The 13,525-nt window shown below is 44.5% G+C and overlaps 1 protein-coding gene across 1 annotated transcript; it reads right to left on the reverse strand.

Moving 5' to 3' along the window:
- Nucleotides 1-208: 208 nt before the first annotated feature.
- LOC311149359 (transcription factor HES-2-like) lies at nt 209-845 on the reverse strand (the record flags this gene model as incomplete). Its single annotated transcript, XM_084186528.1, has 2 exons — nt 209-613; nt 753-845. The coding sequence occupies 2 exons, from the start codon at nt 843-845 to the stop codon at nt 209-211; spliced, it is 498 nt and encodes a 165-aa protein (XP_084042654.1).
- Between the last annotated feature and the right edge of the window lie 12,680 nt (nt 846-13,525).

A 13,525-nucleotide genomic window follows, 5' to 3' on the forward strand; every position in this document is an offset into this window, starting at 1 on the left:
CAACTTATAGGACAGAAGACGTGCGTAATTACTTCAGTATATAATACTTAACTAACATGATTTAACGATGAATTATAGCTTTTCATCAAGAGAATATGACAATGCATGCATCTCTATAGCCTAGTACTGATAGATACATATGTACAATAGACGTTTTCCCGACATGTACATAGCATACAATTTACATTGGCGTTATGGCTTTTTGAATCTACCAGGGTCTCCACATGTTAGCATTGACAGCTTGTGGCACTGGCTGGGGCCGGTTGGGAAGCGAGTTCGAGTGGCTCTCGATTCTGGAGCCAACGTTTGCTTTGAGGCTCAAGAGTCTCTGCTGAATCTGGGGGAAAGCCCTGGAGCTCTGAGCGCAACAGTTCTGACAGGCTGGGGCGACGGACGCAGACATGGACTGCTGGATGAAGTCGTTCAACCGCTGGCATGAGTCTTTGTCCAAGTTCGTTTTGGGGATCAGCGCAGTGACGCGCTGCAGGCAGGCTTTGTACCCTTCTTTGAAGCTGTCTGAGGTACTTTTTTTCTGAGCAGCAGGAATATCACTGAGGAATCTTACGGTCATCTCAAGGATGTCAGCTTTCTCAAGCTTCGAGTACCGAGAATTCTGCACACAAAAAGAGAACAGGGCGATGGTTAGTCCACTGTATCTATCTATAAGCATAACTTCGATGATGAAATGTTTACAGCTGTGTGTTCTAGACACGTATAAAGCGTAGCCTATTTGTTGGTTATTTGGAACTTACATCTTTCCCTGTGAGTGGAAGGATCAGAGTCTTCAGATGGTTGAGGCTGTCATTGATACGGGCGCGCCTTCTCTTTTCCAACAAAGGTTTCATTGTCTGAAAAAGGGTAACACACAATTTAGAATCCATTGCAAAAACATTTAACACGAGAATTTAGATGCACAAACGTATTTTATATTCTATTGTATCTATTTAGACCCGTACCTTTCTCAATTCAAGCGCCTCTTTTCTCCTGGCCACAGTTAGCCTTGGAGCAAGGGATTGGATAGATTCGGAGGCCATCTTTTGAGTCATTTTCGTTCTCTTATGTGAAGGAGCACTATTTTGAAGTAGAAATCTTGGAGATTGGAGAGGATATGTTTCCAAAGACCTCGGGCCACAGTTTATATGGAGGTCCTGAGCGTCGGTTCTGTGCGTCACGGGTACGCCCCCAAGCTACCGTCAAATAATTTTGACTGAGGACCTTTGCATTTGAAACAACACAAGAGCACCAAATCTGCAACAATAACCATCTGTCTCCCAATTTAATCCAAGCATAACAACTATGGTGCGTGCAAGCTAAATTTGACGATACAAAGCTTGCAAAACGTCTACGTAAATAAGCGTTGCTTTTTGGTCAAAGTGATTTGAACATGAAATGCTATTGTATACAAGCAGTCTTTCATTTCAAAGATTTCTCATTATTCTCTGATTATTCTGAATTGCATAGCTTTTTTTATTTACAGCTTATTATTTACGTTTTTGATTAAGTTAAATGGTTCGATACCCATGCGTAATTACGCATAACCAATGTTCCATGGAAAGCATATTGCATTGTAACACCTTTCATGGTTAGTGAATAGAAACATATCAACCACACATTAGGCCTACATGTTATTTGAATAAATATTTAACCTGTGTTCAATTTCACGTTCAATTCGATAAATAGATGCAGGTTACAATAGATGGATATGGTTAAATTCAATACACGTTTTTCAAATATACGTTCAGCCTCTCACGTTTTGTAGATAGCGTTATACATGTTTTGCACAGATGTTGTTTGATATCCATTCTGTATCATAGTATAACATTGGTGGAGGAGCTATGGGTGGATGGACGATGGAGGGGGCACTGGGCTTTATGCATTATTTAAATTTACACCGACAGATACCCAAGCCAAGCTAACTTCAAATAACATCTGCTTGTAAATTGTGATCAACAATACTTTTCTTACTGTGTGACGTCTAAGCCTATTACATTTCTGATGGAAGCTGTCTTTACCTGTAGCCTACTTGTGGTGCCTGGGGAGGGGCGTGACTTCGGGGGGATGCACAACAGATGATGGGTATGAATGGAAATGCGTTTAGTTCCTACATGAACAAAGCAAATGTAGAAATGTTTATAACATTTGGCCTATATCCTGAGACACATTTAGGAGTGGAACCACTCTTAATTCGAGCCAACAAACCATTTACCGTTAATTCTATTCAGAAATGCCTTTAGCATGTCTTCCATAGGCTACCAGTTTCTAACGACAATCACTACAGTGTTAACGACCTATCAAACTCGACGGTTCTCATGGGAACCACGCGTGCAGCACGCGCCATGGAGACCAGATGGGCGTCTGTTACCGACCCCTAACCCACCCCTCAACCCAACCCACCTCTCCCATGTCCCCCTCCTCCCCACTACCATCCCCCCTACCACCAGCCCGTGTCACCCTACTATAAGGGAGGAAGCCCCCACCCTACTTGTTCTAAACTTTTTCTGCATTAAGTTTGTCTACGAAGCATGTTTTGCTAACAATTTTTGGCGTCGGTAGCCTACAAAATCTGCATGCTATTGGGTTATGGTCTCCATGGTATCCATGATTAAAAACTAGGATGCCAAAATAGATTTCCCCCACACCCCCCTTTCTATATATGCTCTCTCCATATTGCAATAGTCCGGTTGGCTTGACTTTTAAATGCTTTATAGCGTCCAAGCTATATTTTCGCAAGTGTGTTCATCAATGTTTGTGCGTAAAAGCCTATTTGAGTGTAACGAATTGTTGATGGTCGATGCCCTAGTTCAGAGACGGGTTGCATCGTTTTAGTTTAAGAAACAGAGAATCAAACAAATAACATAGCTTTTCATTATAAGCCTTGCATATTTTCAAGTAACTCACGGATTGTTCGAAACAGGATATTTGTTATCACAAATCATTTTTAATTACCATGTGTACTTGACCTGTGAGGTCTGCATGTTTCAAAACATTTTCAATAAGATAAATAATCGAAATACTTCCAAGATAACCATCGTTCTAATTCTGTGGGGACAGAACCCTCTAATGATGCAGTCGAGCGAACGCTTGGCGTGGAACAAAACGAAGCCCTGAAATTGATACGCGCACTTGCTGCACGCGCCCCTATCACCCCGGCGGGGCCTTCAATTAACATTTCGGCTGTATGAATCCAGAACTTTTCCATTTAGAGCTTACGGTTAGGGTCTCCTTTGTCTTCCCAGCAAATTCGGCGTGGGTAACCCATCTGTGAAAGCTGAATGGACAATGACCTATTGTCTAAGAAGGTTCTGATACGTGAGAATGAAAAATTCAGCTTTTGGGATGGGGGAGGATTTCGGCTGCACCACGACTGCCCATGACGAGGAGCTGCGTAGCTTGAGTTGAGCTCTACACTTCTTTTGTCATGGCGTGACCGGCGTCTCTTTAGCCAGACAAACCGGAGTGAAAAAAACAACCTCTCAGGTCATGTCTGGTTTACTTGTGTGAAATCCAATGTAGCCTATCCCCAATAGTAGATCTATTGTATCTAAACCAAACCAATTAGATGGTAAAGTAGTATTGTCATTTGGTTTGTGTCCATTGAATACAATAGTTTTGTATATAACTCACATAATGGTTATTGCACTTGACCCATTTGTCCAAAACACATCAAATGAGTTTGGAAGCTCTTTTATACAATGTGCACCTTATACAATTTGGGATCCATCCAAAACATTTCATGTCATAAAATACAGTAAGATATACAACATTGGTAAAGTATATCTAAACCGTTTTTGTTGAGCTTATCAGACCACCAAAATGTATTTGCAGTGATATGGGTTGGTGACAGGTGCAACATCAGAAGTTAGGTTTTAGGAATGGAACACAGCTGGGAAAAGGGCCAGCACTCACTTAATATACAGTTGAAGTCGGAAGTTTACATACACCTTAGCCAAATACATTTAAACTCAGTTTTTCACAATTCCTGACATTTAATCCTAGTAAAAATACCGTCTCTTAGGTCAGTTAGGATCACCACTTTATTTTAAGAATGTGAAATGTCAGAATAATAGTAGAGAGAATGATTTATTTAAGCTTTTATTTCTTTCATCACATTCCCAATGTGTCAGAAGTTTACATACACTCAATTAGTATTTGGTAGCATTGCCTTTAAATTGTTTAACTTGGGTCAAACGTTTCGGGTAGCCTTCCACAAGCTTCCCACAGAAGTTGGGTGAATTTTGGCCCATTCCTCCTGACAGAGCTGGTGTAACTGTGTCAGGTTTGTAGGCCTCCTTGCTCGCACACACTTTTTCAGTTCTGCCCACAAATGTTCTACAGGATTGAGGTCAGGGCTTTGTGATAGCCACTCCAATACCTTGACTTTGTTGTCCTTAAGCCATTTTGCCACAACTTTGGAAGTATGCTTGGGGTCATTGTCCATTTGGAAGACCCATTTACGACCAAGCTTTAACTTCCTGACTGATGTCTTGAGATGTTGCTTCAATATATCCACATTATTTTACTTCCTCATGATGCCATCTATTTTGTGAAGTGCACCAGTCCCTCCTGCAGCAAAGCACCCCCACAGCATGATGCTGCCACCCCCGTGCTTCACGGTTGGGATGGTGTTCTTCGGCTTGCAAGCGACCCCATTTTTCCTCCAAACATAACGATGGTCATTATGGCCAAACAGTTCTATTTGTGTTTAATCAGACCAGAGGACATTTGTCCAAAAAGTACGATCTTTGTCCCCATGTGCAGTTGCAAACCGTAGTCTGGCTTTTTTATGGCGGTTTTGGAGCAGTGGCTTCTTCCTTGCCGAGCGGCCTTTCAGGTTATGTCGATATAGGACTTGTTTTACTGTGGATATGGATACTTTTGTACCTGTTTCCTCCAGCATCTTCACAAGGTCCTTTGCTGTTGTTCTGGGATTTATTTGCACTTTTCGCAACAAAGTACGTTCATCTCTAGGAGACAGAACACGTCTCCTTCCTGAGCGGTATGACGGCTGCGTGGTCCCATGGTGTTTATACTTGCGTACAATTGTTTGTACAGATGTACGTTTTGAAATTGCTCCCAAGGATGAACCAGACTTTTGGAGGTCTACAATTTTTTTTCTGAGGTCTTGGCTGATTTCTTCAGATTTTCCCATGATGTCAAGCAAAGAGGCACTGAGTTTGAAGGTAGGCCTTGAAATATATCCACAGGTACACCTCCAATTGACTCAAAGTATGTCAATTAGCCTATCAGAAGCTTCTAAAGCATGACATCATTTTCTGGAATTTTCCAAGCTGTTTAAAGGCACAGTCAACTTAGTGTGTGTAAACAAGTGTTGGAAAAATTACTTGTGTCATGCACAAAGTGGACTTGCCAAAACTATAGTTTGTTAACAAGAAATGTGTGGAGTAGTTGAGAAACGCGTTTTAATGACTCCAACCTAAGTGTTTGTAACCTTCCGACTTCAACTGTAGTTGCAGCAGATATTTTGTGGTTAAGTGTATATGAAAACAGATTAATATTCAACATTTGTTTTGATGGGTTTGTTTATCCAGGGATCACCAGGTGCAGACTTTGCACCTAACACGAACACTTAGGGAATACCAGTATTTTTATGGAAGTGGAAGAAGTTTAAATTGTAATTCAAAATGGAACAAAAGCTGAAGCAGTTAAAATAAGTACAAGTGATTGAGGGATTGTAGAGGGATGAATGAATGAGGGGTGGATGGATGGATGGATGGTTGGGGAATATAAAAAAGTATGATGAACTAGAAAAGTACATTTCCTGAAGAAAGTGTGGTGTGCTTGCTAGCTTGTTTTAAAGTATTTATGGTTGTGAAATAAGTTATCAATCAAATATATTTATAAATCCTAAAACCCCAAATAGCAAGCAATGCAGATGTAGAAGCACGGTGGCTAGGAAAAACTCCCTAGAAAGACCTAGGAAGAAACCTACGAGGAACCAGGCTCTGAGCGGTGGCCAGTCCTCTTCTGGCTGTGCCGGGTGGAGATTATAAGAGTACATGGCCATTTTTATGGCCAGATTGTTCTTCAAGATGTTCAAACGTTCATAGATGACCAGCAGGGTCAAATAATAATCAGTGGCTGTAGAGGTCAGTACCTCAGGAGTAAATGTCAATTGGCTTTTCATAGCCAAGCACTCAGAGGTCGAGACAGCAGGTGCGGTAGAGAGAGAGAGAGTTGAAAACAGCAGGTCCGCGACAAGGTAGCATGTCCGGTGAACAGGTCAGGGTTCCATAGCCGCAGGCAGAACAGTTGAAACTGGAGCAGCAGCATGACCAGGTGGACTGGTCCTGAGGCATGATCCTAGGGCTCAGGTCCTCCGGGAGGGAAGGGAGAGAGTGAGAGAGAGAGAGAATTAGAGGGAGCATACTCAAATTCACACAGGACACCAGATAAGGAGGAGAATTACCAGATATAACAGACTGATAGCCTGAATGTATTAAAGTTGGTTTTATAGCTTAATTGGCAAAGGAGCAGGACCATTTTGAATAGCTACCTCTGTATTCCTATGGTTCTCATTCAAACCCATGTTAATTTATGCACATTTAAATGGTTATAGTTGAAAGTATAAATAGTATTAAAAAATGCAAGCGATCTAATTCGGGTCAGTCTGAACATCTCAAAGTTGCTTTTTAATTGATAGCTTAAACACAGTAAGAGCAGTGGCAAATCCAAATACTTCCTATTCAATTCTATGGAGCTTTTATGAACATTTAAAATGGATATAGTTCAAAAAGTGTAAATGGTATAACAATTCTGAAAGCAAGCAATGTAAGTTGGGTCAGTCTGAACATATTGTATTGCCATAAACATGCATTGGGAGCTCATTTAAATATTTGTGTATTACAAAAAGTATGGATGCTATCAAACACATTTTCTTAAGCAATCTATGTTGGGGCCGTTTGCACATTTGAAAGTTGGTGTCATGTTTACATTGTTACAGGGTTGTCGCGTTTGTTCTAATATGCAAATGATGCAAATTAAAACTGATTAAAAGATGGAGGAATTAAAGAATCTATGAATCTATTAAGTGTTTCCTTCATCCTGAAGCTGGTTTGGAGTTTCTAACTTGAATGGTTAGAAAGCAGTGGCACTGTGAATATCTACAGTGAGGGAAAAAAGTATTTGATCCCCTGCTGATTTTGTACGTTTGCCCACTGACAAAGACATGATCAGTCTATAATTTTAATGGTAGGTTTATTTGAACAGTGAGAGACAGAATAACAACAACAAATCCAGAAATACACATGTCAAAAATGTTATAAATTGATTTGCATTTTAATGAGGGAAATAAGTATTTGACCTCTCTGCAAAACATCACTTAGTACTTGGTGGCAAAACCCTTGTTGGCAATCACAGAGGTCAGACGTTTCTTGTAGTTGGCCACCAGGTTTGCACACATCTCAGGAGGGATTTTGTCCCACTCCTCTTTGCAGATCTTCTCCAAGTCATTAAGGTTTCGAGGCTGACGTTTGGCAACTCGAACCTTCAGCTCCCTCCACAGATTTTCTATGGGATTAAGGTCTGGAGACTGGCTAGGCCACTCCAGGACCTTAATCTGCTTCTTCTTGAGCCACTCCTTTGTTGCCTTGGCCATGTGTTTTGGGTCATTGTCATGCTGGAATACCCATCTACGACCCATTTTTAATGCCCTGGCTGAGGGAAGGAGGTTCTCACCCAAGATTTGATGGTACATGGCCCTGTCGATCGTCCCTTTGATGCAGTGAAGTTGTCCTGTCCCCTTTGCAGAAATACACCCCCAAAGCATTACGTTTCCACCTCCATGTTTGACGGTGGGGATGGTGTTCTTGGGGTCATAGGCAGCATTCCTCCTCCTCCAAACACGGCGAGTTGAGTTGATGCCAAAGAGCTCGATTTTGGTCTCATCTGACCACAACACTTTCACCCAGTTCTCCTCTGAATCATTCAGATGTTCATTGGCAAACTTCAGACGGGCCTGTATATGTGCTTTTTTGAGCAGGGGGACCTTGCGGGCGCTGCAGGATTTCAGTCCTTCACGGCGTAGTGTGTTACCAATTGTTTTCTTGGTGACTATGGTCCCAGCTGCCTTGAGATCATTGACAAGATCCTCCCGTGTAGTTCTGGGCTGATTCCTCACCGTTCTCATGATCATTGCAACTCCACGAGGTGTGATCTTGCATGGAGCCCCAGGCCGAGGGAGATTGACAGTTATTTTGTGTTTCTTCCATTTGCAAATAATCGCACCAACTGTTGTCACCTTCTCACCAAGCTGCTTGGCGATGGTCTTGTAGCCCATTCCAGCCTTGTGTAGGTCTACAATCTTGTCCCTGACATCCTTGGAGAGCTCTTTGGTCTTGGCCATGGTGGAGAGTTTGGAATCTGATTGAATGATTGGTTCTGTGGACAGGTGTCTTTCATACAGGTAACAAACTGAGATTAGAAGCACTCCCTTTAAGAGTGTGCTCCTAATCTCACCTTGTTACCTGTATTAAAGACACCTGGGAGCCAGAAATCTTTCTGATTGAGAGGGGGTCAAATACTTATTTCCCTCATTAAAATGCAAATCAATTTATAACATTTTTGACATGCATTTTTCTGGATTTTGTTGTTGTTATTCTGTCTCTCACTGTTCAAATAAACCTACCATTAAAATTATAGACTGATCATTTCTTTGTCAGTGGGCAAACGTACAAAATCAGCAGGGGATCAAATACTTTTTCCCCTCACTGTATCTACCTCTCATGGTAGCCATTGTTACTTTACAAATAAAGTTGTGGGGCTTGCTTTAGCTCTTTAAAAGTACTTTTGTGATAGTGGAAGAAGTTGAAAATGTTTTTCAAGACGAGAAAGACAAAATGGTTGTCTATACTCTAATTAATGTGATACACGAGAAAACATGAAAACTGCCTAACTTGTTACACTGTTTGATTTGTTTGAAAAAAGTACTTTCCCTGAAAACATCTTGCATTTGTCCTACAGTTTTTCTCATTCATATTATCCTAAAATGCTAATTCATGATTGTTTTAATATTGTGTAGAGTAATGATATACAGTCGACTGCTGAGGAAGAATTGATTCTGCCAGATGCTCCTATACTGTACATAACGACTGTCTACAGTACATGTACTTATCGTTTCGATGCATTTTTCCACAAAAAGTGGATAAACTGCGTTTACGCTCCACTACGCCACTGCTTTTGATGTGTTCATATAAGAAACTGGAATTCCGGATTGTTTGTTTTGAAATGTCTCTCAGGTTGATTAGAGAATGGCCAGACTGATGTTATTGATATACTAAAAGGTACTATTTCCAGAAAGTATCTTTCCATCCGCATGAGTATTTTTCATCCATTTTCACCTAATGCTGCTCACACATTGTTGTTTGAAACTTTCTTTTCATATCATCAAGAGTGATCAGTAGTTGTGGTCAGTAGTTCTGTGGTAAGGTAGGTGTGGTCAGTAGTTGTGGTCAGGAATTTTGGTCATTAGTTGTGGTTTGAAGTTGTGTGGTCAGTAGTTGTGTGGTTGTGGTCAGTAGTTGTGGTCAGTAGTTTTGTGGTTGTGGTCAGTAGTTGTAGTCAGTAGTTTTGTGGTTGTGGTCAGTAGTTTTGTGGTTGTCACGAACGTCTACTAAGTGAGTGGACCAAGGCGCAGCGTGCGATACGAACATGACTTTATTTACTTAAAGTACTCAATACAAAACAACAAACAATGACGAATCGTAAAGTCCTCAGTTACAATGACTGATACGGAACAAAAACCCACAACACTAAGGTGAACACTGACAGTTTAAATATGGCTCCCAATCAGAGATAACGAGCCGACAGCTGACACTCGTTACCACTGATTGGGAGTCACACGACCAAACAAGGAAACACAACCAAATACAACACAACCAATACCAAACACAACCAAATGAACACACCCTGGCTCAAAATACACAGTCCCGGAGCCAGAGCGTGACAGTACCCCCCCCTAAAGGCGCGGACTCCGACCGCGCCTACACCCCAAATAGGGGAGGGCTGGGTGGGTGTTGCTCCTCGGAGGCGGCTCCGGCTCCGGGCTTGACCACCACCCTACTACAATCCCCCCGTAGTGCCCCCAGTCCGATCTGACCCAGTTAGCTGGATCAGGACTGCCGACGCGCACCCCTGGCTTGGCGCGTGAGGCAGGAATGGACCGGACCTGGCAGACGATACGCACCCTTTGCATGGTGCGTGGAGCCGGAACAGGCCTCACCAGGCTGAAGACTCGCATCCCTGGCTTGGTGCGAGTAGCAGGAATGGGCTGAATCCGGCTGACGACTCGCACCCTTGGCTTGGTGCGAGTAGCAGGAATGGGCTGAATCCGGCTGACGACTCGCACCCTTGACTTGGTGCGAGTGGCAGGAACAGGCTGAATCCGGCTGACGACTCGCACCCTTGGCTTGGTGCGAGTGGCAGGAACAGGCCGGGTTGGGCCGGCGACGCACACCGTGGACCTAGTGCGTGGAGCAGGGACGGGCTGGACCAGGCTGACGACTCGCACCCTTGGCTTGGTGCGAGTAGCAGGAACGGGCTGGACCAGGCCGACGACGCACACCGTAGGCTTTGTGCGTAGAGCAGGGACAGGCCGGGCTGGGCTGGCGACGCACACCGTAGGCTTTGTGCGTGGAGCAGGGACAGGCCGGGCTGGGCTGGCGACGCACACCGTAGGCTTTGTGCGTGGAGCAGGAACAGGCCGGGCTTGGCTGGCGACGCACACCGTAGGCTTTGTGCGTGGAGCAGGAACAGGCCGGGCTGGGCTGGCGACGCACACCGTAGGCTTTGTGCGTGGAGCAGGAACAGGCCGGGCTGGGCTGGCGACGCACACCGTAGGCTTTGTGCGTGGAGCAGGGACAGGCCGGGCTGGGCTGACGACGCACACCGTAGGCTTTGTGCGTGGAGCAGGAACAGGCCGGGCTGGGCTGGCGACGCACACCGTAGGCTTTGTGCGTGGAGCAGGAACAGGCCGGGCTGGGCTGGCGACGCACACCGTAGGCTTTGTGTGTGGAGCAGGAACAGGCCGGGCTGGGCTGGCGACGCACACCGTAGGCTTTGTGCGTGGAGCAGGAACAGGCCGGGCTGGGCTGGCGACGCACACCGTGGGCTTGGTGCGTGGAGTAGGAACAGGCCGGTCCGTACTGGGAACACACACCACTGGCCTTAACCGGGGATCAGGAACGGGCCGGACCGGACTGGTAACACACCTCAGTCTTTCACGCCGTGCCTCAACTACTTCCCTCCCTCTACTCGCCAATGGCTCCCGTAATCCGGTAGCCTTCTCTCCACGTCTCCCTGTGGCAGCCTCCTGCTGCCCAGCCGCCCAAGCCATGTGCCCCCCCCAAAAAACTTTTTGGGGTTGCCTCTCGTCCCTCCGACGATGGCCCTGCTGACGCCGTTGCTCCTCTCTCAGTCGCCTCTCCACTGTTTTACTCCATGGCCGGCGATCCATCCCATCCAGGATTTCCTCCCAAGTCCAAGACCCTTTACCATCCAAAATCTCCTCCCATGTCCAGACCCTTGGCTCCTGGACACGCTGCTTGGTCCTGGTACGGTGGGTTTTTCTGTCACGAACGTCTACTAAGTGAGTGGACCAAGGCGCAGCGTGCGATACGAACATGACTTTATTTACTTAAAGTACTCAATACAAAACAACAAACAATGACGAATCGTGAAGTCCTCAGTTACAATGACTGATACGGAACAAAAACCCACAACACTAAGGTGAACACTGACAGTTTAAATATGGCTCCCAATCAGAGATAACGAGCCGACAGCTGACACTCGTTACCACTGATTGGGAGTCACACGACCAAACAAGGAAACACAACCAAATACAACACAACCAATACCAAACACAACCAAATGAACACACCCTGGCTCAAAATACACAGTCCCGGAGCCAGAGCGTGACAGTGGTTCAGTATTTGTGTCATCAGTAGTTGTGTGTAGGGCTATGGCAGTCATGAAATTTTGTCAGCCGGTAATTGTCATGCAAATGACTGCGGCCTCAAGGTAATTGACCATAAATGAACATAAACTTGTTTAGCATCTCCGGGCTTCCACGAATACCAGCTGCTGATTCGCGCCTTTGGAACATCTGCATTTTTAAACGTTGAATAAATCCATTTAATATAGCCTACACCAGCACAATAAAATCCATTATTTATTTAGTGGTGATAGGCCTATAAACCTGGGAATGTCTTAGAAATCAAAACATAAGGGCATCATGATGCGACTCTATATTGATGATTTGGAAAAAGTTGCAAAAAGAGAGAGACAATTGCATTGCTGCTCTGCTTGTATGGCAAGCAAGTTAGGGGAAATCTAATCGATGGAAAAGGGAATTAAAATGACAGAATTAAAAGTGAAATGAGAAAGAAAGGCTACAATGACCAAAAGGCAACAGGTAGGCTGATATTTCGGTTATAATCTGAATGGAGTTGTTGTTATGTGTAGGCTAACTGTAGGACGGTGAGAAGCGCAGTAACGTTATGGCTAGCCTCAATTCGCCTAGTTAGCTAGCTTCTCTCAGTTTGATGCAGTCAAGACAGGTGCTATATAATCAGATGGGATGATAAATAACTATCAAGAAGTTAGTCCAGTGTGACATAACAGTGGTGCGGTCTCTCCATCTGTGCCTGCTCTTGTGGTTGTGGTCAGGAGTTGTGGTCAGGAGTTGTGGTCAGGAGTTGTGGTCAGGAGTTGAGGTCTGTGGTCAGGAGTTGAGGTCTGTAGTTGTGTTGTGATCAGTAGTTGTGGTCAGCAGTTGTGGTCAGTAGTTGTGTGGTTCTGGTCAGACGTTGTGGTCAGGAGTTGTGGTCAGTAGTTGAGGTCTGTGGTCAGGAGTTGAGGTCTGTAGTTGTGTTGTGATCAGTAGTTGTGGTCAGCAGTTGTGGTCAGTAGTTGTGTGGTTGTGGTCAGACGTTGTGGTCAGGAGTTGTGGTCAGTAGTTGTGGTCAGTAGGTATGGTCTGTAGTTGTGTTGTGGTCAGTAGTTGTGTGGTTGTGATCAGTAGTTGGGGTCAGTAGTTGTGTGGTTGTGGTCAGACGTTGTGGTCAGGAGTTGTGGTCAGTAGTTGTGGTCAGTAGTTGTGTTGTGATCAGTAGTTGTGTGGTTGTGGTCAGTAGCTGTGTGATTGCGGTCAGTGTCTAAACTACAGTTGTTGCATGTGAAAACTAAAAGAAGTGCGATGAGAAGTGATCTGGTGAAATATGAAGCAAGTGAACGGAGACAGCTTCACTCTATCCAATCAGAGCAGCAGGATCAACGTACAGCCCGCCCTTCTCTTTGCAGACAGGCAAACTAGCCAGTTGAGTTATTTAGAGCACGGGACACGATCCTGAGAAGGAAGACGAGTGATTATTATAAATCTTCTCTGTATCATTCAATGTCGTCCAGACCGGAGAAGCATTAGAAATCTTAGTGCTAGCTGTTCAAATCATAGGAATTTGTTGCCTATGAAGACGTTGTCTCCCTCCGGGGCTTGTGTTGCTTGGCAACCCTT

The sequence above is a fragment of the Coregonus lavaretus genome (genome assembly GCF_964263955.1).
Source record: "Coregonus lavaretus genome assembly, chromosome: 22".
Classification (NCBI taxonomy): domain Eukaryota; kingdom Metazoa; phylum Chordata; class Actinopteri; order Salmoniformes; family Salmonidae; genus Coregonus; species Coregonus lavaretus.